The sequence below is a fragment of the Vanacampus margaritifer genome, chromosome 3, assembly GCF_051991255.1.
Source record: "Vanacampus margaritifer isolate UIUO_Vmar chromosome 3, RoL_Vmar_1.0, whole genome shotgun sequence".
NCBI classification, from domain to species: domain Eukaryota; kingdom Metazoa; phylum Chordata; class Actinopteri; order Syngnathiformes; family Syngnathidae; genus Vanacampus; species Vanacampus margaritifer.
Genome location: NC_135434.1, coordinates 21,140,513 through 21,167,701, shown reverse-complemented (window position 1 = coordinate 21,167,701; position 27,189 = coordinate 21,140,513). Strand labels below are relative to the sequence as shown.

Sequence of the window (27,189 nt, the reverse complement as noted above, 5' to 3'; positions counted from 1 at the left end):
CTCTCTCGCCATGGCTATTCCACCAATATGAGAAGTAATCACAATTTAGAAACGGGGGTGACCTCCGGATACTGAATATTATGTTTGTTATTAATAAGCTGAAGAAAAATCATGCAGTGATTGTGGCAGTAAGTGAATGCTTCCAGGCAGAGATTGTCCATCCACTCATCCATCCATTTTCTCCACCGTTTACCCTCGTAGGGAGAAGTGGTAATCGCAAATCACATACGGACAAACGAGCATTCACAATACTGTAATACATTTGGATGATTCAGACTCTTCAATTAAAATGATGTTTTTCTTGGAATGTGGGAGGAATACCCAAACAAAACCGTCACAAGCACGGGAGAACATGCATATTCTACACAGGAAGGCCAGGGCACGTCTTAAATGCAGATCATTTTGAGTTAAATCAAATTCCGCTTCTAGACTTGAAAAGATGGCAGCATTGCAATTGTTTGTTGTTACTGTATTACATTTTGACAGTTCAGTCCCCTTCTATTTATTTTCTATACAAGGTAGAAAACTGCCCACTATAACTCCATACATGTGTGTTGGCCTCTTGCTCTCTTCAGCCAATCATAAACTCCACTACAACCAATTATTCACAAGGTTAATCACTTATTTCAGTGCTCCTTAACCTTGACCCAGGGGCAGCATAAAGAAATCAGCAGAGGACCCAGAATTAAACCCTGTGGAACAACGTATGTTCTGTTATACATGTGAATTTCTATTGCACATATTTATCAGACCACTTTTTTTTTCTTGCTCGACATAGTATGAAGGGATTACAATAATAAAGAAATCACATAACGTACCATCACAACAGTCACAGCTTGACTCAATATGACCGTATAGGCCAAGCAATGTAGCGTAGTTACCCGCATCTAATGATGGCCGTATCATCACGAGTCGTATGAGTCGGGTGTGTGTCTTGACTTCCACCGAACCCCCGAGACTGACTCACCATTCCCAGGTTAAGAACTACTGGTTTATTTATAATGCCATTGCCATGGTCAGTTTAAAAAAAGTTTTTATTGGATTTTATTTTTTCTCCGGCTTTTTTTGTTCTTGATCACTTGGGAGCTGAGGTTATCCAAGATGACTGTGGGCGAGAGGCAGGTTACACCCTAAACTGGTCACCAGTTAATCCCAGATGAGTGTTTTTTGAAAGGTGGGAGGAATTGTGATTACCTGGAAAAATCCCACACAATCTTGGGGTGAACATGCCAAGACCTGACAAAAAGACCTGAGTTGAGATTCAAAGCCTGCAGACAGCAACATGCACTATTGCACTGCCCTATTTGTATTTCAGGTTCAGGGGGAGCGACATTAATTAACGATCTTTTGAGATATTTGTGCTCTCTACTGGTGGCCAGTATGAACTACATCAACACTACAGCATTCGAGCTTTAACATGACAGGGATTGACATCAATGATTGATTATGACATTACATGATGAATTGAGAATGTATGAAAATCATATCTCACTAACTGTGTGATCTTTATGAACATCACTGACTTGACAATTCGCTCAACTATTCCACAATATACAGTATTTAGATCTTGTGTTTAATTTCTAAAGTTACTAAACAACCCAGTGTAATTTACATATAGGCTAGTGCAAAAGAAAGCAATTTGGATGATGCATATGATGAAAAAATGGAGTTTGATGATATATAAATGATTTAGAATGATAAATCATCAGAAGATCATGTCAAATGAAAGCATCAAGCTAAATCAGATATATCTCTGCAACATGACGTGCATGAATAAACTGTATATTGTACTTGAATGCATTATTCTATATCTTACTAAAATAATGTGCTCCAAATGCTTTAATGAGGAACGCAATTGCACGTTGTCCCACATCCAAAGCTTTACAAGGGGATGCATTATTTTCAGATAAAAAAGATGACTTGGGTAAAGGTTGATATGATTGTGATTATTATTCTTATTATTACATAAATTTCCCTACCATTTAGCTGATTGTAGACGACATCCTCCAGCCTCTCCAGCCGCTGGAGAATTGACTGCCTGTCCACCAAATTGGTAACTTTCCCATGTCTGGCGCGTAGCCTCTGGTCAGAAGCGCGTCCGATCTGGACGAACTCTTCGGATCGGTCCTGGATCCTGCAGTAAACCGAGAACAGGATGATTCCCACAAACACGAGAATGTTGACGGTCAGCAAAGTTTTGATTTTGCGTGCCACGGCCATGAAAGTGACTAGCGTGTGGCCGCCGAGTCCCAACTGTTCATGTGTGTCTTCAGTCTTTCTGGAGGGTGACTCCACTTTGGGGGCAAAAATAAACAAATCAAGAAAAAAGGTCAGCACGTGTGCCGCTCGGGGGGGCAGCTGAATGCTGAATGTTCAGTTCAGTACCACGGTCAGCTCACTTGGGACATCGTGAAAGCAACGTTATGTGGACTTGAAGGTGCGGTGCTCAGTTCCGAGGGCTCGGCGATGCTTCGTCTTGTTGCCGGCACTTTGCGGTTTATAGCACAGATATGATTCCACGGGACGCGTTTATCATCTCAAACAGCCCACGGTGGTTCCGATACCGAAGCATCTCCTCCCGTAACGTGGATCGTCGCCGCTCTGTTAGCCCCAATATGTCTCGTCCATCTTCCGGGAGAAACACAATAACATCCTCCTGCTATTACTCGATCTGTCCGTTTGTGAAAATATACAATCGAGCAGCTTAACTCCGCTATGTGCATGCATGCTTCATAATAAAAAATAATAACATATATACATCGGCCTATCTTCCTTTGCCATATGCAATCCTTTGTGGTCCTTGTCCTCCGACCGGAGGCTGAATCCAGAGCCGATTCGCCCTACAAAAGCGGCGATGTTTCGTGTCGGTGAGAGAGATGCGGTCCGCCAGTGTGGCATGCTGTCTCTCCTCCACGCAGCAGCTCACAGCTCGATGCGCTGCGTCCTGACGTCCACAGGCTCCAGCATGAATAGTCATGAGATGGATTGGGCTTAAAGCACGGAATAAGCGTCACAAAATAGTTCCACTTGACAGTGCAGCCGTCTTCTCCTGTTAGCTGCTCACGTGTGAGTAGAATTCAGTTATTTCATCCGCCATGTGTAGATTGCTTGCATCATCTCACTTTATGAGCCTACCTATCTTTGTATCTGGCACGTGTGCCGATATGTTGGGGGGCAGGTGCGAAAGCCCCCAAAAGTGCACGCATCTCTAAAATTAGTCATAGCAAAGGAAGAAAGAAAAAAAGCAGTATGTATGTATTTACAGTTTTTCTCCATAGGTTTGGCACATTTCTTGAAACTGAGATGACATTTTCAAAACTGCAAGCTGATTTGGCCAAACAGTTCATTAGCAAAAGCACATATCTATCCCAAAACCGCTCACACAAGCTTCACTCCAAGTTCCTTTCCCAAACAAAGAGTCGTTCCAGTCACAACTGCAAAGATCCTTCTCAATTGCTTTGGCTCATCTGCATTCACTTAGTTCTTTTGCCAAAAAGAATGATAATTTTGCACAACTCTTTGGATCATCTCATATCTTTCCCAAAACAGTTCACCTATGTGTCAAAATCAAATTGCTATGTCATACAGGTGCACTACTCGCAATTGCATATCATGAAAACAGGGAAATGTGGCAAAGAGGAACATTTTAAGGTAATGTTGGTATGTTTACAAAGTTAATAATATGACATAACATATTAATAGAAGGTCAATTGTGCTCAGGTTTCAGGCTGTGAATGCCCCCCCAAAAAAAATGTTCTGGCCACAAAAATCCAATATGAGGAGGAGGAGAGCAGAACAGGTAAATGATTATGAACACTACCTAATTTTGATGATGCTGTATTGCTGTATTTTAAAGTATGTTTGAAACTTACATGATGTGTTGTTGATATTGTTTAGGTGCACAACTCCCTTTTCCAAAACCACAAACACAGTTACAGCTCAACAACAGAGATTCTCAAATTTGTCTCACGAGACATAGGCAAGCTTTGGGCAATAAAGTTTTCCTCTGGGTGGGGCTGTGCAGATCTATCCAAGTATTGATAGAATCGGTACTGAAGTGAGGATCAGTATCAATACCAAAGAGCTAGTATTTACATCATTTACATTTATTTACCAATGGCAATGACAGCGGTAGGACGCACTGGCGATAACAAATGATTTTCTTTTTTTTTTTTACAGTGAATGACATTAAACACTAAGAGTCATATTATGCTTTGTTTGAACTTTTCCAAATACTTGTTGAGTTCGGTATTAGTGTAGCACCACATGTAAGTATTGTAAGTATACTAGAGGAACTTTCTTTGAGTGCAAAGAGCGACAGAGACTAAGAATATGAAGATTATTAACGACATTGCAACTTTAAACAACAGTCCATGTATGTTTCCGTTGAGGATATTATGGCATGTTTAAGAACCCAACAAAAAAGTTTAATTTGCACCAAAAAAATGTTATAGGAAAAATGACTTAAAATACCACAATATTTTATGAGCCTAAAAGTACTTGGTACGGTAAGGTAGAAGCGAGGCAAGGTGGGAGCATATCACTGGAATCAGGATGAAACCTCATAAGGCACATTTGGCAAATTTGATATTTTTCAAAAATGTGGGTGTCATTTTTAAAAATGATTGTGAAATCTAAAGCGTTGAAAAATGGCTTGCTCTCTTTGATGATTTTGAGGACTCATGTAAATATCTGTCAGATATTGCAACACTTTGGGTGGGACACATGACAGAGAGGGTATTTATTTATGTATCTATATATTTTTTAGATATTGATGTATGAAGCAAAAAAAGGGCTGCGCAAAAAAAGGGCTGCAGGCAGAGCAAAAAGGTAATTTTTTCATCCACTTTTTTCCATCCAGGGCAAAAGGCAGGTGCTTGCACCACCTAGAGTTGCATCTATCCTGCGCTTGATTCTTCACCCCTTTTTTTGGAAAACAAATGTTTCTGGAGAACTTTGGAAAAAAAGGAAAAGCACATTCAGTGTCTTTCGAAATGTAAATATTTAAGGAAAATACCAAGATCTTCTGCTTTGTTCAAGTGCGACCGGCTTTGGGTGCCATGTTTGTCACCACCGTGGGACAATCATGCAGGTTTTGTAAATTGACAAATGTCAAAGTGTGTGTTATGAAAAAACATGTGGGTGAACATGTACAGTAGACAGTATGTTATGTTAAAAAATAAAATCAGAAAGTACAGATTGTGCAGAATTTCATACTATTTAATTCTGGTTATCAAATAATAATGCATTGGATTTATATAGCGCCTTTCTAGACACTCAAAGACGCTTTACAATAGAATGGATACATTATTCATGCACTCACACATTCACAGTGTGGTGGCGGCAAGCTACTAAAGTAGCCACAGCTGCTCTGGGGCAGGCTGAGGGAAGCGTGGCTGCCAATGTGCGCCTACAGCCCCTCTGGCCACCACCAGACATTCACAACTTCCATACACCAGAGTGAGTAGCACTGGAGGCAATGTGTGTGATGTGCCTTGCTTAAGGACACAACGGCACATGACTTGGGTAGAGGGGGGATCGAACAACCTACTTTCTGGTTACTGAATGACCGTCTCTACACCCTGAGCCACGGCCGCCAACATTTGACATGTATTATGCTTTATCATGCATGAGTTTACACACACACACACACACGCACACACACACACAGTAGCACACTCTCACACACAAACATACACAATGTTACTGGTTTGCAGAAAGGTTGGCTGCTCTAAACAGAATTATTGAAGAAAAAGTTGCAGTATGTATTATGCAATCCTGATGGGAACTGCCGGCATACAATTCAAATTTCTTTCTCGTCGCAAATCTCCCGCTTGCCTTTGCAATCTTCCCATCCACATTTCCTCATGAATTATGGCTCTCGAAAATCATGTATTCATGTATAAATATTCGCAAAGTCTTTGTTTTTTCTATTTTTTTATTCCATCATACACGAGCAGACTTGCAGGCTGCCCAAAATGCACTTTGATCTTCTTTCACACCCACGCCAGGATCCCAAATTGAACACCTTTGATTTGTTTGCTGCATTCATCTAATCAGAAGGAAACAGTGACCTGAAAGCTTTCAGAGAGCGCACATGCCTCTTCAGGGTGAAACAATGCGTACATTTACACTTCAGTAAAGTAATACTACTACGAAGAACATTCTGTTGTTGTTATTAGCATTCACTGCCATTGACGGTTATAGACGTCAAATATTCATTTGAACTATTTCTATTAGTTTAACTTTTTTTCCCACTTTCGTTTACAGGAGTATGAAAACCTAGAATTTTTTTTAATTGTACATTTAGAACAGATATAAAAATGTGTGATTAATCGTGAGTTATTTAATGAAGTCATGCAATTAATTCCGATTAAACATTTTAATCGCCTGACGCGCCTAATTTTTAACTCTTTCACTGCCACTGACGTTTAAAGACGTCAAGTAAAAACCTACGGAGGGCTGCCAATGACGTCAAAAGACGTCATCCAATTTTTATTATTATTTTTTTTGAAACGGGTGGGGGGAAGCCTTCCGCATCTGTGGTGAAAGTTTCAATTAGGTCTGTTGTGCCTAAGGACTATTTTTGGCCCCTAGAGGGCAGCGATGACTGTCTTTTGGCAAGATCGGGTGGGCATCAGTAGAGGCGGAGCTAGAGCGTCGAGCAGGAGATCAGAATGGAAAACAAAGGAAAAATGGCGACCGGTTGCGAGGAGCTCACGCCCGAGCCATTTTTTTCAAAGACCAAAAGCATCGACCAACGCTAAAAGAGGACATTGATGACGACGATGATGATGGTGAATCCGAGCTTGATGGCGAAATTGGAACCGCTGACGCGGCAGCTATGACGGCGTCATAAACGCGCAGCACAACCGAGCACGCACAGGCGGACGTTCGATCGGACGACGGAGAGTGCCCCGAGTCCAATGCATATTCATCGGAGGAGTGTGTACAGTCTGCTACTTGCTATTTATTCCCCGGAAAAAAAGGCGATCAAGAAAGTGTAACGTTTGCACGCGAAACGGACAAAGTGAAAGTAAACTGTGTGCGAGTCCTGGCGTCTCCTTGCACGCAGGAGAGCGTTACAAAAAGAAAAACTGTAATTGAAACATCCACATAATTGTAAGTAGTACCACAGTTGCACACATTTGTAAATAGTTTGCGAAATTGTTTTGTCAAATTGTTACACTGTTGAATTGAAATAAACGTATTTTGCAATCAAAAAACACTTTTTCATTGTTGGTGAAAGCGTTTTACAGAAGTAAAGCACTATTTAGGTGTTTGTGGCATCATTTATGGACAAAAAGAAGTGTAGAATTCACTAGAGTGCATGAAATAACATAGTTTCACAAAAAGCTCTTTTTCTCCGTTCTTTGTTTCAAAACAGAGCATTTCGGTGAAAGTAACCATTTTCTATTGTTGATTACTGAAGAACGGAATAAGGTAGAAACAAACTTTCTTTTTTTTGATGAAAGATGAGAGTTTTGGTAGTATGTGTGTTTCCATAGCCCAAACACAACATTTTCTGTGGACCTTGAAAGATCAGTCAAAATGCTTAAATCGGCTGGCACTGGGAACAACCCGTTTCTGAAAACATCTGGCAGTAAAAGAGTTAATAATCTTTTCTTTTTTTTAAATCGCGTCGAGCGATTTAATTTTTTTTATTGTAATTAATCGCATGACTTCAATAGTTACCTCACGATTAATCATACATTTTATATATGTTCTAGATGTACAAAAAAAAATCTAGGTTTTCATATTCTTGTTAACAAAAGTGGAAAAAAAATTTAACTATTAGAAATAGTTCAAATTAATTTTTGACAACAATAGCCGTTAATGGCAGTGAATGAGTTAATATTTTTTTAAATATTCGTTACATTTTATTTTTGAGCTTGAGAGCTGCATGGAATGCGAGCGAGCGCTTACTCAATTAAAAGTACGGCAAATTAAACATACTCATCAGTACTGAGATGCTCAGCGGTCCTTATATTTCACAAAGTCTCAGTAATTGTCGTGGCCAATGTGGAAAAGTGTGTGAACCAAAGTCACTGTCAGTCTTCTGATGAAACGCTTTCTTTGCCATTATGCACCCTTTGTCTTTTAATGATGTAGCCTGTGCATTTCCTTTCTAGCCTCACAGCTCATGTGTCTTTCTATCTACATTCAGATAACTTTTGCCTCAGTGGAGTGTTTAATTGGGATTCCAGCAGCGTGTGAGTTCCACTACAAAAGCTGCAGATTTGATTTGAGGTCTGAATGCGAAGGGAAATGACTGTTACAACCACATCAGCTGCAGGGCCTCAGCTTAGCAGCTTAGGCAGCAGCCACATACTCACTGATCCCTGTGGAAGACTCTCTGAAGATGTCAGCCTTCTGCATTCAGCACCCCGCTTGCTTGCACACAAAAAACTAAATGCCGGCACTGGCACTCAAGTATTTTAGCCATATTAACCTGGGTCACTGCCAGACAGTGAGGTGCGGTCAGGGCTGGCAAGGTAGGCACTGCCTACCCCAGGTTGAAATGAAAGTTGCAACCGTTTGACCTTTTCTATTTATTTTTAATTATTTCTTTCATTTCAGAAATGGTTTAAAAGTGACAACATTTGGTGATATTCATACCTCAATTAAAAATGACTCATTACTTCGTCTGGCCTGCAGGCAAAAATGCTGCAAAAATGTTCCTTCTGAAGGCACACCGCTACTGTGCTTTTGCCAGCCCTGTCCACGTAGCGATGTGTGTTCGCGGATGCGTAGTCAGTTTCCCAGTAGAAAAGTCCTTTATGCAAAAAGGCAGATCCCTACGCAGCCTTTTTACGTCGCTGTATTATTCCTATTCGAACGTACGTTCGCACAGTTCATTTGTGAATTCAAAACACACTTAGTGCACAGCAAAGCGGTAAAATGATGCCACTTTGGAGAATATAAAATTATTTTCACGTCTTTTTTTTTAGGGAAAACGCCACCTTTTGAAGGATGGGAGACCAACGCCTTGGCTACCGGATCGTCAGCAAAGTAAGGGACAAAGAATTATTCCTACTTTTTGCAACTCGCTGTCGACTGAAGATGACATCAATGTTGCTCAGGTCTCAAGTAGCAACCAATCACAGCTCAGCTTCAGAAAACAGATGGCACTTACCTTTAAATGTCATTGCAGCTAGTAAACAAATTATTTCAAGCTAGACAACCTATGTCTTATGGCTTAGAAATGTCCCAATAATTTGCATACAGTAATTTAACTGACAATGTTTTAACCACTGTTCAATCTTAGTTTTTTTATCTGAGCAGTCAGAGGTCAAATCTCATGAAGATCTTTTGCCACGTCTTGCAATATTGTGAGCCTGGAGAGTACATAATGATGGAAGCAGTGGTGCATGTTTCAAATAGCAGCAGTGGCTTTGCAAATATGGCATGCTGCCATAAAGCACGGAAAGTTGGTCCTCAGTTCATTGCAGGCCTGAATACAACATGACCAAGTTACAAACAGTCTGCAACAAACTCATCGTAAGATTACATCATCATTTGGCACAGCCATACAAGAAGGTGCACTCAGACACCACAGACCCACTGATTTAGATTCATGGTCCAGAACTGTTTTTCAAACATTTACTGTCATTATAATATTTCAAAGTTACAAACTGCACGCAATAAATTACTTTTCACAGTGCCATAAGAATACATCATCCGACTGCATAAGGCAGCATGATCACTTTCCACTGTACTTACTACAATTTTTTTTACATTATAATACTTCAGATTTATTCCCTATAAGTATTTTTCATAAAACTATTAATGTGTGCAATTATGACATTTCAAGGTTTATGAATGGCACGCAATTAACTAGTTTGCACAGCGGTGTAAGAATATGCTGACATGCAGCACAAGAAGTTAAGTTGCTCATAAATTACTTCAGTTACTTCAGAACTTAATGGTTTTCATTGGATTGTTTTGTATTTATGAACCTAGAAGTGCTTTTCATACAATATTTATTTTAATTATGATTTTACGGCTACGATTCCAAAGTACAAAATCAGGTTAAATTGCCACACGTTGTAAACCAAGGACACCCTGCACACTGGCAGCACAACTAGCTTAATTACTCAAAGTGTCACCCCACCCCCACCCCCCACCCCCACCCTCATTCAGCTCCAACCACCAATGACACATTTTGCATGAAAACCGCAAACTCAACATTTTTTTCCACGCATCACTAGCGAACAGGGGCAAAATTAGAGCTCATAACAGAAAGATCTGTTCTTGAACTCACCCCAGCGTCTTAAAACAGTTTGTAATTACTGCAGTGACATCCTTGCATATTAAACAGTGACACTTTTTCTTGCAGGTCATGTTTAATTTTACTTCTAGAATACGCTGCAGGCCAATAAAACAAAATGAGCTGCAGGCCATAAACGGCCCATGAGCCACACTTTGGAAGGCTTGGCCATTTTCATAAAGAAAAAAAAAAATTAATTTTAGTGTTATGTCCGCACAATATACAAATGATAAACAGCAATTTACCTTGCACTAGCTCAAGGTCAACATGACCACTTCAAGTACTGCAGACTGCACTCGACAATATTGTCACCAGGACGAGTGGTACACATGTAGCTAAGCAACTAATTTGTTTGTTCCTTGTGACCTGACGTGCAGATTTGCTGTGTCACCGGCAGAATCCGAACACTCGTTGGTCACTAATGCAGTACTGTCTGCTCGCCCGCCAGCGTTAAGTTCATACATTATCACTTTGACCCTGAGGCTTTTTTTTTCCTTCTTTTTTCTGGAGAGCTCAGTATTGTTCATTCGGTAATTTTGCCGATTTGACATGTCATCATCATTGCTCTCTCTCTTTTTTTTTTCATATATATATTTTTATTTAATACATTTTTATTTTGCATGTGGGTGAGTGTGTATGTGCATGTGCGTGTGAGTATGTATTCATTAGTTCACCTAAAACCTATTAAAAAATCCCATACCGTTCACCTAACCCGAACACCCAGAAACATCCAAATTGAGGCTGAGACTGAGGCTAACAGCTAAGTCCCAGTTCTGTCTGCCTCAACTTAACTAATTCACATTGCACCTCTGGCCGCTTTGATTTGCTTAATGCCTTCACTAAATTAGAATAATAACCCTGCGGACTTGTATATTTAATGTGCAGCTCTGGGAAAATGATGAAATGTATTATTTTTCTTTTCATTATTTTTAATTTTATTTTTTGGGGGTATATCACATTGACATTTTTCAAGCTCAACACTGGTTCATGCATACAGTCTCGGGTTTGACAATTTAGCGTGTGTAAATAATGTCTTTCCACTTTGTCTAGTGGGATGGCAGGGTCTATTCTGCAGTAGAATGTGTGGGTTGACTACAACAATTTAATTGAAGGAAATAATAATTGCTTTTAAAGGTGCATTGTGCCAATTAAAAATGTAATATTAAAGCTTTTTCTACATCATGCATGCTCCACCAATGCCCAGATGAGTACGACGAGCCCTGACTTTTTTACTCTGACTGCATCTATCAGCTTTAATCTTCCCTTTAAAGTAGAGTGTGCGGACCCTGCACACTCCACAGAACGCAGAAGAAGAAGTTTTTCTTACCTCATTTGAAGTCATGTCTTTGTTTGTCAACTGCAGCTGTCGCTTTAAGATCGTGCACGTACTCGCACGTGCACCATGAACGAGCCTGACACAGATGCTGCAGTTACGCTTTGGGCCAGAGGTGTCAGTCGCGAGTAAGAAAAAGTAACAAACTGCACAAAGATCCTTTAAAGCAATCATTTGCCATCCATTCATCCATCATCTACTGCTTATCCGAGGTCGGGTTGCGGGGGCAGCAGCTTCAGCGTCCATGAGGCCTCCTCTTAGTGTGTGACATGCCTGCAAAACTTCACCAGGAGACATCCTAATCAGATGCCCGAGCCACCTCAACTGGCTCCTCTCAACGTGGAAGATGACCGAGCTTCTCTTCCTATCTCTAAGAGAAAGCCCGGACACCATGCGGAGGAAATGTGAGGGTAGAAACGTTGATCGACTGGTAAGTCAAGAGCTTCGCCTTTGGCTTAGCTTCTTCTTTATCACAACGGCGCGACACAGAGTCTTCTTCAAAGCAGATGCTGCACCGATTCACCTGTCGATCTCCCGCTTCATCCTGCTCTCACTCGTGAACAAGATTCTTGAACTCCTCCACTTGGGGCAGGATCTCATCCCCGACCTGGATGATTTTGCACAGCAGAGAAGCTAAGCGTGAAGCTAACCTTACTATCTCTTATCTGTACCAGGTAACAGGAAGCGACAAACTTCTTCATTCTTGAATGTACACCACTAAACAAGCGTGGAGGAACATCATTGCGGCCTAGCGTGGTGGAGGTAGTTAAAGTGTGGCCAAAGTTTGAATTTCTCCCAGCGAATATGAAGTGGAAAGGGTTAAAATATATAAAAGTAGAACACAAACTATTTCAGTGACCTGATTAATTTTTGTATGGAAACACAGACGCAGTTCAGTGTTTCATGCTGGCATCAATGGACTAAAATTAATGGAATAAAAATGTTTATTTGTATTTTAAAAATAATTGTGCCATACCAGACTGAACTGTATTACCTTCTTTGGAGCAATGACAAAAGCAGACTGAGGTGTAGGACTTACTAAAACACAACGGGGTCCTTGACCTTGGCAGAAAACTGTGATTGTCTGCATAATGAATCACCCAGTGGCAGTCAACAGACTAGACAAATGAATCTGAAATTAGCAAGCTAAATGTAGACCAAACAAATTAAATATCAACAAGTCAGAATGAACGATTTTCCAAATCAATATGAACGTAAGCGCTGCTTCTTGTGTTATTACAATTGAGCATGGGCACTTCATGTTTTTGATTTATGACAGAAGAAATTAAATATTGCCAGTGCACCCATGCTTGATGAGTGAGCCTGTGCAGGTAATTAGACAGAATAGTGAAAGAGGGAACCAAGGGAATGTATCCCGGCATGAAAGAATCTAATCAAAGATAGCAAACTATCCATTTTACTTATAGTCGGGATGCCTGGTAGATTATTTAAAACAATGCTGTGTACCGGGCCAGCTATGGACTCTCTTACAAAAGCCATTACTCTGCTGCCACCCCTGACTTGTTTACAGACTGATTGATATTCCATGGCTTGTGAGGCGTCTTTCAAATTGTGTTTTCCATTTCTGCATGTGACAAAGGATGCACGGTGTTCTTAAAGAAAGAAAAAAAACTACTGGTCCATTTGCAAAAAGGAATCAAAATGAAAAGTACATTAAATTAAATTAAAAAACTGCACATAGAGCTAAGACAGACACAGTCGTACCCACACACTCACAAAAAAAGAAAAGCGTTTTTATTGGCAAAACATAACGTCTTCATAGCCTAATGTAGCCTAACAAATGCATAAAGAAGCATGTGCTGCTCTATTCAACAAATCTCATTACAATTCAGCATTATAACTTCTGAGAGGATTTCTATACTGGGACACCAAAAGCATTTAAAGTGGAAACAGCTCCAATTACAAACAAATCCCGTGCTTAATGTTAACCCCATGTTTTCTTTTAAACATTTCCAAATAATGCTGCTACTGGAATAAAAATACTTCAATGCTCAACTAATGCATAAGCAGTATAACAGCGTAATGTACAACATGCACATTTGTACAGTTGAAAATGTCTGTAATGATGTGGAAGTTTGTAGAAAGGAGATTAGTATAGTAAAAATAAAGAACACATCAGATATTTAGCATGACTTTTAGTTTACAATAAATACAAATGTGGATTAAAAAAGTATGATTGTCATTATTTTAAATTGTTCTATTATCAGGATCCATTAGAAAGGTGCAAAAGATTGTGGCTCCTTTTAAATTCATTAAAAAAAAAAGAAGTAATAAATATTATCAGGCAGAACATCTGGTCAGGAGGCCTGCCTCACTACTGATTATTTTTTAATTGCAATCAATATTCGGGCTAAGGTTAGAATTCCGGTTTCTGAAACATGTTATGTTATGTTATGCTATGTTATGTTATGTTATGTTATGTTATGTTATGTTATGTTTTGGGGTGTCAAGCAATAAAAAAATAATAATCGTAATTAATAGCATGACTTCAATAGTTAACTCAATTGCAAATTTTATATATTTTTTAAATGTAAAATAAAATATATTTTTTCTAAGTTTCATACTCTTGTTAACATAAAAAAAAAAAACTAACAGAAATTTGGCTGCATCTTTTACTTATCCATCCATCCATTTTCTTAACCGCTTTTCCTCACAAGGGTTGCAGGGGGCGCTGGAGCCTATCCCATCTGGCTTCAGGCAGTAGGCAGGGTACACCCTGAACTGGTTGCCAGCCAATCGCAGGGCACACAGAGACGAACAACCATCCACACTCACAATCACACCTATGGACAACTTGGAGAGTTCAATTAACCTGACATGCATGTCTTTGGAATGTGGGAGGAAAACGGAGTTCCCGGAGAAGACCCACGCAAGCACAGGGAACCCCGGACTCGATCTCACGTCCTCTACACTGGGAGGCGGACGTGCTAACCAGTCAGCCACCACGCCACCCTCTTTTACTTATTGATACAGTAATTTCATAATAATTCAGAAAGTTGAATTCAAATTAAAAAGATGTTTTTTTTTGTACCGTAAAAAAAAGAGTGTGATATTGATTTGTGTTGAGGTCATTTTTCTGCCACTAGATGGTATAATTGCATTTGTAAGACGGTTACAGCTCAGTGCATTTTTCTTTTCATATTAAGATCTATCTAATATTTAACATGAAGTACCTAATGAAATTCTGCACATTTTAAACATTGTAAAATACAACTTGACCCAAGTCTCCACAAATATTGTATTTTTATTAAATTTAGTACTGCTAAATTTTGACGTGGATGTGTCTGCTGCGTTGCAACTGGAATTCCCCAAGTACAGGCTTTACAAGTATGAGGCGGTCATTAATTGCACATTAAAGAAATTAGTGGTGTTAAAGAACTTTAAATTAACTCAAAATTAATGCACTAATTTTGACACCCCTAGTTATGTTATATATGATATTATATGATATTATATGATATTATATTATACTTTGCATTAACTTTCTACAGTGTTTTCTCCAAATGAACAATTGATGTTGGCCATTGTCAGTTGAATGTCACTGCTCCCAAACAGGCCCCAAATCTAAGCATTCTTAATCTTTGGGCAAAGATATAATAATCACATCCCATAACAGAGATTATTATGATGTGTGGTTAACATTATATTGGCATTTTTCCATTTGCTGGGAAAAAAAAAAGAGGGAAAAAATGCTGGGCCAAGAGCAGACAACATCAAAGCAGTGTGTCTGCTCCCTGGAGTCAGAAACCCCCTTTTGCACGATTGTAATTAAAGATAGAGGGCCACGTGAATATGTCTTGCAGAGGAAATGATTATATAGGTCTGCCAAGAAGGAGGGAATGTGAGTGGGAGCAGAAAAAGAGGAAGGTGGATGGGAGGGGGGAGTGCGGGGCTGTGTGGAGGATAAGGTGTGCACAGAGGGAGGCTGAATGGTTCGAGAATTGCGACAGCCGAGGTCAAAGCGGGTGCAGAGAACTGTGGGTCATTTGCACTGCTTCACATTCATAATCCTACAATACACACATACACACATGACACAGGTTGATTAGAGGGCAGTGAGGGGCTCGATGTAGAACTGCAGGGTGTGCAGTAGTAAAGGAGCTTTATTTCGGTGGCAAGCTGTTACCCAGAGCTGTGAGGCAGAATTCCACGTGCTTTATTTCCCTATACTTGGTGAGTAGGAGAGAGCATTGAATTAAAATGATCAATAAAAATTCATGTGAAAGTTAATTCGATACATTTGTGGTTTCTGGTTTTCATTGATTTTCAAATATTTAAAGACATTTAAAGCAAAAGAAAGAAGACCCAACTAGTGATTTTCTGTTTAAAAATACTAAGAACTTAGTCGAACCGGTATTTGGGGGGGGTCATAATTTTCAATGTGGATTTAAAAGCATTTATAGTTGGGGCTATCTTCACTTGAGTTGGCAATTTTCCCACTTGCGTACAGCATAACAGCTAAAAGCGGCTTCCCCATGTTTGCTTTGAAACCTGGGCTCTGCTAATTCACCCTAATCTGCAGACTTCCAAGCCCTACTGGGTTAATATTCAATCAGCCTTTCTTGAATGTATTCAGGAACCAAACCATACAGTGATTTATAGACTAGTAGCAGAATTTTAAAAATCTATTCTACAGTTGACCTGGTGCCAATCCAAAGTCTTAGGGACTGAAGTGATATGTTCTGATCTCTTTGTTTTGGGCAGCTACAGCTGTTTGATGCTCTTTTGAGGAGGTCCAGCCAGAAGACCATTACAATAATCAAGTCTACTGGAGATAAAAAGCTTCTCCTGGGCTGCTTGGAGTATGTAACCATTCAGTCTTTATATGCTTTTCAGATGGTAAAAGGCTGTTCTAGTGATTGAGTCTATATGACTGCTGAAAGTCAGGTCAGGGTCTATTAGCACACCAAGGTTTCAGACTTGATCTTTGACGACAGTGATTCCAATGGCCCTATTTTCATAGACAGGTGCCCATGCGCTCAACGTACAAACTTATGCATCTTCATTTTCGTGCTGGGTCAAGTACATTTTATCATAATAAGGAATTTGGCAGGGAGCTTTGGGCGCCACTGAGCATTCTGGCGGATGGACTTGGCAAATTCCCAATGCACTTGACAATATGGTGACAGACAGATTCTGAGCTTGACTCCACAATTCAGGTGTCTTCCATCTTCCGCCATGTCAAAGCGTTCCATGCGAGATGAGTGTGCCACATTTATGGGTTTGAAAAAAAGCTGATTTAATTGGACACAATTGGTGTCGATTGTGTTGTCACCCAAATGATGCACACCAACCCTATCTGACTGTGTCAAGCTACGTCAGACTATAGAATTACCAAAACTTTGTCTGGCCCCGCCCCTTGCACATTTGCACCACACATGAAATTAGGGCCCCAAGTGTTTATTATTATTATTTTATTATTTATGTATTATTTTATATTTTTGTTTATTATTATATCTTAAGTTGGTTGTTACTAACGTAACTATGGGTTCATTTTTCAGAAATCACTTCCAGTTTAATACATTGACGTAGAATGGCGACTTGCTTTCTGCGGATCGTGAAACGTCAATAAAGAAAGCAAGGTAAGTCTCCGTAGCGTTCCTAACGAAACAACGTGCGATCGGGAGAGTCATCCTCCCCCACGCCGTGCTCACGTCATTCACCAGAAGTATTTATGAGTTTCGGAGACTTACCTTGCTATTTCACAAAAGAAGAACAGATGGAAACAGGCATAAATCGTATGTCTGTTTTGCGCATTTTCAGTGAATTCGCTTGAAACATTCGAAACAATTGGATGGAAACCTTACTACTGACAGCATTTCTTTAAATTACTCCATAAATTTGCTTTTTTTTGTCTTGGATGTCTATTAATTATTACATTGGTAATGTTTGGATCACCTTTTACCAAAAAAACAACAACAAACAAGCTATTCAAATTAATCACAGTCACCCAAAATAATTTTCTTTACACTGAAACAATGACATTAAAATGGCAACAACTTCCCTGCCTGTTTTGCAACTGCGACATTTGTTCATGAAACAAAAATGTGTTGGTGCTTTCTTATTTAGAACGTGTTACAGAAACCTTTCACTGAGGAGTAAGATCATAGCCATGATGATGTCATTATTCAACAGTGATTTGTTGACTAGTGATCTAATATTGAATAGAGCTAGCCTTACAGAGATAGTCGGAGACACTAAGAGAACAGCAAGATGTGCAAAAAAACCAACAATGTAACACTTTCAATTTGGATATTTAATATAAATCCTTCTACTGATGGGGTATAAACAATAAACCCTTTTTCATCACAATTATAACAATAATTTGCACATTTGTGTGAAAATAATGCAAAAGCCTCAAACGTGTCACAGCATCAAAAATCTAATATGTTCCTGGCCCTTGAATCATTTGTTAAGCAGACCACTGTGAAGAATCTGTGAAATGAAAGGACTACTGGTGCTTAAAATTGCCTCTTATTGCTTTTAAAGCAGGAATGGGAATGGAAGTATTTATTTTTTAAACTATTGTGACAAACTCTGTTAGAGCCACAGATTGCTTGCTCTCTCCATTTTTCAGCTGTGGCATCAGTTTTAATGCGGAAGAGTACGAAAGTCAATTGAAAGTTAATTCCAATGTGCTTGATTAATGGGCACTGGAGGATGCTCTGTAATCTCTGCGCTGTTCAACTGTTTCCCATCAAGACACACAGAGGTAATTATTCCTGCTGCTCTCCTGGAGTAAATGTTTATGCTGCATTAGCTTCCACTAGCACTGCTCGTATGGCGTCTTAACACCCTCATAAGAATATTTGTTGTTCATTTGTTAATACGTGGAGCAAATTTGAATTGATGAAATAGAAGACTAACCCACAATTATCAATTACATTTTCATATTTATGCAGCATTTTATAGTGATTTTTGTTGGCAGCAGCAGCAGTTCCACCTTGATGCTATTGGTGTGATCAGGATTCAACACAGTCATTCAAGTGTGGAGATGATTCTTGGCTATATATTTCATAATTATTGTATTATGTGAAATGAAACAGAAATATAGAAAATATCATGATCCATGTCACTGTCTAGAGGTCCATACTTGAGATTCTGTTTCACTCCTCGTAAGCAAAGCTGCAGTTTTGTCAAAGCGGCAACTTAGCTAGTGTGTCACTACTCACTACTTACAGCTTGAGTGACACTCCAGGTGGTCCCAGTGCTGACCAGGCAGACTTTAGTTTTGACACTATGTTGCCCTTCAGTGCCATGCAGTTAACAAGCAAGCCGGCTCGACAATCTGTAAAAAGGGGGAAACTATTGTGGAAACGTAACACATTATTTATTTAAACCTCTAAGAAATCCCCTGTTAGAAAACAAGCTACAAAAACAGGGATAATTATTTCATGGTGTTTCACCCTTAATTATTACAAGGTAGTGGTATTAGTATAGAAAGTTTTACTGGTCCGGTAGTTACATGTTGTTGGATCAATATCAAATCTTGGAAAAATCACACACCACTAATGGACGGATGTTTTGAAAAGACACCCACCTGCAAAATAAAGTTATGACAAAATGCAGAACAGAGGTCATGCCCCAAAAACATCAACTTCACTAAATCATTCTCCATAGTCCAGGAATTTTTGCTATCCTTTGCCCCAAATTGTAGAGAGAGAAAAATGCACAATAATGAATGATTAACATACTCTTTAAGTTATTTTAATTACAGAGTTCTTTTCTCTTCCACCGGTGGGGTCTCAAGAAGCTGAAGTGCATCACAGTTGACATTGGGTGAAAAGCACCAGACCAGACACATCACAAGTTAATAACATAACGTGATGTGCTTTCAACACACCACATATTATTAAGTCAACACAAATGGGAGGATTGATGTTAATGATTGTAGGCAAACAGGACAACATTAAACCAGCAGTGTTTTCATCATGGAAACTTGGGGCAGGCGGCATTTTACCACTTGACAGATAACCAGCAGGAACAAGAACTAAGACAAACTGAAATTACTTCAAAAAAGCAATGTTACGATTTGTGCTGTATTTCACGCACTTACAGGATATTTAAAGTAGTTTATTTGAATGTTGTATGCTATTGTGTTCCACCATGCCAGATAACACGCACACACATAGACCTACACACAATGACGTTACCAATCAATAAAGAGATACAAACAGCATGGGAAAAACAACAAACATGGCAATAACAATATTCCTTTGCTGCTACAAGCCTTTTTTTTCAGTGTGCTTTTTTAATTTTTTTTATTGGAGTATTAATTTTATACTGGGTGTGCTAAACTGTACTCAATCTCTGCCAGGGAAAGCTAACAATGTCAAAATTATTTGTTGCTAAGATAAAATAAAGAATACAATAATTATACTTTAAAAAATATATTTTCTTTAAAGAAAGACTGACATCTTAATATTGCATTTTTCCCTAAATTGCAAGAAATGAATGGCAAATTTCACATTTTTAGTTTGATACTGGTATCAACCGCTAAAATGAGACCTAGTATTGCCCTAATATCGATACCTGGCATCGGTACTCGCCCATCCCTAGTATGTTTGTAAACATGCAACCGCCAATAAAACAAAAATCAAGTAGATGTTGCATGAGCTGTAATAATTTCTCCTTTGTGTATTATCAGGGTACCTGGAAGCTATTTTACATCAAATGTCTTGTTAAAGGTCTGATTGATATTTTTTGTTACAAAGAATAATGTAAAATAGCCAGATTTATTTTAGGACTTTGAATAGAAGACACCAGACTAGTCATTCATATGATTTTTTACTTAGGTTGTCTAGAAATACTGTGTTGCAAAATGCAATTAAGTTACAGTCACTTGGTTCCATACTGAATGTAAATTGGTATTTCTTTTATTTTACTTTTTTTTTTTAAATAATAAATTTAGCAGTTGTTGTCTCTACAATTCAAAACACAAGCAAAATTTGGCACAGAAAAAAATTTATGGAGCTCGATTAATCAAATTACAGTATCTTTTTACTGTATTTCTTAATATGTAAATTAACCACCAAAAAAGCATCTAAATTACTATGGAAAAGTATTTTGTTTTTATAAGCCTTATTCACAGCATGACTTGTAAAACAGGAACAAATAGGACACAGCAGGTTTCCACAAATGAATGCACACAATTTTGTAGGGGAATAGTGCGTGAAGGAACAACAGTTACACTTCCACAATCAATTTGATTACATTTCATCCTTGTTGATTTTGTAATGGTGCCCTAAGACTTTTACACAATAATGAATACTGAAAAAATATATATATGTAGATCAATGTAAAATTGTATGATCAGATTGAAAGGAAATTGATCACTTGATTATGAAATTGACATATTTTGACTCAACTATTAATTAATAATGAATGTGATATACAAAGCAATGAAGTGTACACAATCTCACAAAAGTGAGTACACACTTCTGTATCTTTTCATGGGATAACACTGAAGAAATGACACTTTGACGCTTTGAAAAGTAGCCATTATACAGTTTGTACAACTGTGAAAAATTTGCTGTTCCCTCAAAATACAGCCAATAATAGCTAAACACCTGGCAACAAAAGTGAGCACACCCCTATGTGAAAATGTCATTTTCCCTGCCCTAAGGCTATAAACATAATTTCATGCATTAAAGTAAAGCATTTAATAAATGTTTGTGTATCACATTCAGAATGTTTGTTCATGTCAAAATATCGGGGTAATTTTTTTTCCATTTTAAATTATGCAAGTAATTAACTGATTAGAAAAAGAGGAGGATAAGCGTGTGCAGTGGATCAAAAAACGTTGAAGACGTCCTTATAACATTAAATGTCAAAAGAATTAACACATAACCAGTACTCTTCAAATTTGGCGGGGAAAAAAAACTTTTTTATTAAGCGATTATTCGTGATTAATCAAAATTCTAAAATGTGATTGATCTGATTTAAAAATGTTATCTTTTGACAGGTCGAATTTGAGTTTTATTCAACAATGGGTTAATTCCACGTACCGGGCACCATTTTGCAAACTTTCTATGCTTTGCGAAGCATTAGTGATGGGAAATGAAGCTTCATGAATCTTCATGGAGCACTTGTGATATACATTTTTTTCTCCTCTAGATGGCATTCTTGGTTTTAATATAAAGGCTCGTGCAATGGAATGTGATTACATTTCCACTGCATCTTTAAACCACGAGTGCCATTTAGATGAGTAAAATACATCACAAGGGCATCATGAAGGTTTCATAAAGCTTTATTTGTCGATCACTAGGAGGCATTGAAGACTCTCCTCATGGCCTTCAATACTATACACCAGACAATACATTCAATTTACAACATCCACGATATTGTTTCAATAATTCCAACAATTTACACAGCACTAATAACTATCATAATTTATGAAGAAAGTTACGGTTTTATTGCCAGGTGTCTCCACTCTGTTGAGTGTCATTCAAGGTCATTAATTATGCATGTTTCATTTATGAAGTGCAACGGGTTCATATCCATTCCCATTTGCGATCTACGTAAAAATAAACTTGTTCAATTAATCAGTGTGATGTTTTAGTTTTTCTTTAATTCATGCTTTAAACATGGTTTCTAATTAACATTTGGTGTGGTAATTAACAGCACTGATTAAGTAATACTGGTGATCCTGGCCTTTTTGGCACCTTTTAAACACTTTGCAGCAGCATATCTCAGGTAAGAAGAAAATGTTTCTTTCCTTTGGGGTCTTCAGGGTAGCTTTACTAGTTTTCTCGACGTCTTTCAATTAGCAATTAATGAAGACAGAGCAGAAATGGTTCGGCTGATCAATTGTGCGCATAATTAGATCAGGGATTTTCTAATGAGAAGAGGAAGGGATGCTGCGATGAGGGAGAGCAGCACTACACAAACACTGCTAACATGCAGCCTTGAAATGCTTCCCACATCAATTCCAACATTCAACTGAAGCTCGTCAAGTGTTTTAATGGGAGAAATTAAATCGAATCTGAATTAAACCTGGAAAAAAGTACCCAAATAAGGATTAAAGGTTGGATAGAAAGAAAAATACTGCCCTCTGCTGCATCTACTTGGTCTTCTGTAATATAGCATTTTATTCAGTTACGTCATTATTAATTATTACCAATATTTATTATTCTTATTATCATGTTAAGTATTTTTGCACTGATTAATGCATACTAATTGTAACAGCACAGTATATTTAATCTAATCTTGTACTAGCATCAATGCTGTATGTAAGGTTGATTATGAATTTTTATCTTTTTAGATTTTTTATTATTATTATTTTCTTGAATCCAATGTGCACCAATGCACAATTGCATTGCAGTGGGAAATAAATAACAATAAAATTAAAAGCCAAACATAATCATGCACATTCTAATTATTAACTTTGTTGCCCAAGTATAGAACAGACTTGCGCATGTCATCCTTGTATGGATGTGTTTAGTCTAATGGTACCGACCAAATTTAAAGGATTAAAAACGAGGTCAAAAGATGTTTGCAAAATAATAGTTTACCAGCAATCAATTGCTGCTGCCACAGCTGAATTGGACAACCACTAGAGGGCAGTGTTGTCTTTGTAATGGCCAACACATTGGCAATGACATAATGTTTAATTGCTAACAAATAAGACATCCCATCAGATTTACATTTGGTATTTGATGTGAACTTATTATTATTATTATTATTTTTATTTTACTTTATGCTTTTAGAAATTTGTAAATGAATTTTAGATTTTAGATTTTATTCGATTTTATTAATATATTTAATAAGCTAAATATAATATAATAACAGCAACTATTTGTTATTTAAAATTCCTAGATGATTACAGAATATAACAATACAATATATGACATATAATTGTCTAATCAGTAATATATGCAGAAAGTGACTTTTTGTTCATGTGCAAGCTTGTCCAAAACATGATGCTGCTGATGATGGTGGTGGTGGTGGTGGTGGTGATGATGATGATGATGATGATGATGATGATGATGATGATGATGAAGATGATGATGATGATGATGATGATGATAATGATGATGATGAGTCTGCCTATGAATGTTTTGAATGTGTTGCACTTCAAAATAATATTAGATCTTTAAACAATGTCGTCAGATTTGAGGAATGTGAATGGCTTTGGTGTCACCACTATTAAACAAAACCCTTTTTTATCATTTGAACAAGGCAGAGCAATTTTGAATGACTTTAACTAACGTTTTTCTTCATTTATTATATTTTGGAAGAAAATTGGTGGGAGAAACAGTTACCATAAACCTTTTTGGGTAAATCTGGCGGCACATTCCCATTCTCAGAAAGCTATTGTTTTGAAAAAACAGAAAATAGATACTCGCACCAATAAACACACACTATGCTTTTTGTACACCGCATAACCCTATATTACTGGGAGGAAGCAGCAATAAAATGTAAAAGCAAAACATAATCATTTAGCACATTCAACTAAATATCTGTATAATTTTCCCACAAAACATTGGATTAGAATCAGCAGATGAACTTGAAGGAAGAATTATTTTACATACATCCACTATACGAGTGTCCTTATTCAAATTCTTCTGGTACAACTTGGCTCCTTTACAAGCAAGCATCACACAGCAGAAATGTTTTATTCAGTGTCAAGTGCAAAGGGAGAATGATGTAGAATGTGAATACATTTGACACTTCAATCTGTGTAAGGTATTTTTAAATGATATCAAGTGTGATGGTGTACGCAGCGCTTTTCTCCGTTACCTTTAATAGATATTTGTCGAGTGTAAAAGTGTAAAGAAGTATTACTTCACAAGTAATACACATTCCAGTGTTGTATGAGGATGTCTTGGCAGAGATGTTGCTTTCTTGCAATTTATTAATTTTGCTCTCATCCTCAAACATAGTTGATCCAGACTTGCTATTTTTTGGTCAGATTTCATCATCTTTTTCTTGTGGTAAAAAAGAACAGCACAAACATTTTGGGGAATTGTGTATGCACTTTAAGTGGATGATTTGCTGAGAAAAATACTTGCCAGAATAATCAATTGGCCTTCATAGGAATGCAAGATGAGTTTCTTCTTAATCTTATCCAAATTAGTGTGCTTCTTTTTTTTTCAGACTCAAACTAAAATATGAACGCAACATTCTGCCATTCAACATCTGTAGATCGATAGGCGTACCAATAATAATCTGTGCCATGGCTCGAGATGTTAAAGAAATAGCATATTTATGATACAGGTGTGATTTGTACCGCTACCATAAAAAAATCTCACACCATAGCCATGTCAAGATGTCAACCCAATATATTGTAATCTGTGATTTGGCTGTGGAGAGAACATTTCTCCAAAGTCCAACAAGCCACCAAAGGTCAAGCCAGTTCAACCGATGTTCTGCAGTCAGGTGGGTGACAAGCACTCAGATGCCCCCGAAATGTGCAAACGCTCTGTTTCATCAGATGCTGACATCTGATGAGGGCAATTATTGTGGCGATTTTAACAGAACACTAGCTATAGTTGACAGTTCCTGTTCTGCACAAAATACAGATTGTACAGTTCAATATATGTTCACAATGAATGACAGCCATCCATTTATAAAACACTGCGCCTCATTGGGGCCTCATGTAACCACAGCCTATTCCAGCTGACATCTGGTGACAGGTAACATACTATACACCTTGAGCCAGCAAGCAAACTTGTTTTGCCCCATTGTGAGCCGTTGTTGGATGGAATGCAGCCGACTCCCAGACAATTGAAGCGGATCCCTCATTCCCATAAATATATATTTATATATATATGCATTTGCATGGAAATATGGGCAAATATTTACTGAAAAGAGATTACCATTGATATAGAACACTACTCTCTTGTGGCTGGTGACTGCGGCTTTTCTTCACCTTCAATTTTAATGTGCGGTTGGCCCCAATAAACATAGACTGCATGTGACTCACTCAAGGCCACATAGTGATGCCATTACTGACCAACAATGGTTTTCAAAGACCCATCATTGAATCATTTTCTGCCTGGTTAAACACCGACATCTGAGAGACATACAGTTTGTTTAAGAGGAACTATTTTTCTGTTGTTCAAGTGTGACGTAAATGCAAATAAATGACTGAAATTTTCCCAGATTAGCAGCAACTCTGAAGATGAGGTCAGCCATTAATTGGATAATAAGGAATGACGACGATAATTATTGCTACAGCTCTGGCTGTTTTAAAATGAAAGATTCAGCATGAAATCATAAACTATTCTTGTTTTTTTAGCAGATTTACACTCCCTGTCAGATGAATTGGAACAGTAATGCCAAGAAGATGGTGGTACTGTATTTGTAAGCAAACACCAAATTTTTGAGTAAAATATTTTGTGGCCAACATTTTCCTCAGCCTCTCCCGGTGGAACCGTGACATTTCTCACTTGTATATGTTTGGGATCATGAACAGCTGCTTTCTCATACTGTAGTTTTGTCTTTTCTAGGACGCAAGATTAATCTCTTCCTCGATAATCCACCTAGTTGGGAGTCACTTGTATTTGTTTGTTTGTTTTTGCAAAAGCCCTGCTTTAGGTTCCTTTTTTTTTTTTTTTTACTTTTATTTCTACAAACAGTAGACTGCAATGTTGTTGCTGATGTCACTAAAAAATGTTTTTTAACCAACTTCACAACTCTCATAATGTTTTTGTTGTCAACTGCTGCTGTAGTTCTTGAGCTACCCATTCGGTGTCTGTTTCTTAGTGCACATTGCGCAGAACAATGGATTCTTCCCTTCCAAGTGGCTGTATTGGCTAATGCCAGTGTTTGTGCAATGGATTTGATTGCTTTCACAAATGCTTGTTTTATTGTATTTTCTTTCATGTTGGTAATATCTCTGGCTAATCAAAAACAGAGGCTCGGCAGTCAAGCATGTATTGCTGGAATAATCTATGTAATCAAACACTCATGAGCAACAAAACACGCCAACATTTTGTTCACTTGAAAAATTGTCTTATTCAAATAAATGTTTATATATAAGTTGTCTATCAGATCCAGATGGGAATAAAAGCTGAAATGTTGATCTTCAGTCAATCTTTTAACTCATTCACTGCCATTGACGGCTATAGATGTCAAAAATTAATTTGAACTATTTCTTTTAGTTTGATATTTTTTCCACTTTTGTTAACAAGAGTATAAAAACCTAGAATGTTTTTATTGTACATTTAAAACAGATATAAAATTTGTGATTAATCATGAGTTAACTAGTGAAGTAATGCGATTAATTACAATGAACAATTTTGACGCCCCTAATTTTTAATAACCTTTCCTCTTTTTTTTTTATCTTTTTTTTAAGAATTTTTTTTTTTTTAATGATGGGCGTCAGGTAAGTTACAATTTTTAATTGTAATTTATCACATGACTTCACTTTTTTTTTAAGAAAAGATTTTAAAAAAATAAAAGATTATTAAAAATTAGGGGCGTTTAGATTTTTTTTTAAACTAATAGAAATAGCTAAAATGAATTTATGGCAGTGAATGAGTTAACATCAAATCTAAAGGTTTTCAGCCAACAGAAAAATAATCCAATTGGCCTCATTGTTCCAATACTTTCACAGAAG

The 27,189-nt window shown here is 37.8% G+C and overlaps 1 protein-coding gene and 2 long non-coding RNA genes across 4 annotated transcripts in view; 2 read left to right on the top strand and 1 right to left on the bottom strand.

Moving 5' to 3' along the window:
- galnt9 (polypeptide N-acetylgalactosaminyltransferase 9) overlaps nucleotides 1-3,115 on the bottom strand; it is a 72,031-nt gene extending 68,916 nt beyond the window's left edge. The window contains exon 1 of the mRNA XM_077562300.1: nucleotides 1,980-3,115. Coding sequence (XP_077418426.1) covers nucleotides 1,980-2,220 — 241 coding nt within the window. The 5' untranslated portion in view covers nucleotides 2,221-3,115. The remainder of the gene's footprint in view (nucleotides 1-1,979) is intronic.
- LOC144049398 (uncharacterized) lies at nucleotides 2,794-3,796 on the top strand. The gene is made up of 3 exons (XR_013293550.1): nucleotides 2,794-3,066; nucleotides 3,589-3,651; nucleotides 3,721-3,796. It is a non-coding gene; the product is annotated as an uncharacterized LOC144049398 (long non-coding RNA).
- Nucleotides 3,797-8,926: 5,130 nt separating this feature from the next.
- LOC144049397 (uncharacterized) lies at nucleotides 8,927-14,570 on the top strand. Of its 2 annotated transcripts, XR_013293549.1 has the most exons (4): nucleotides 8,927-9,012; nucleotides 11,634-11,731; nucleotides 11,816-12,277; nucleotides 14,282-14,570. It is a non-coding gene; the product is annotated as an uncharacterized LOC144049397 (long non-coding RNA). The 2 variants fall into 2 exon arrangements; XR_013293548.1 differs by lacking the exon at nucleotides 14,282-14,570 and having other exon boundaries at nucleotides 11,816-13,324.
- The last annotated feature ends 12,619 nt before the right edge of the window (nucleotides 14,571-27,189 follow it).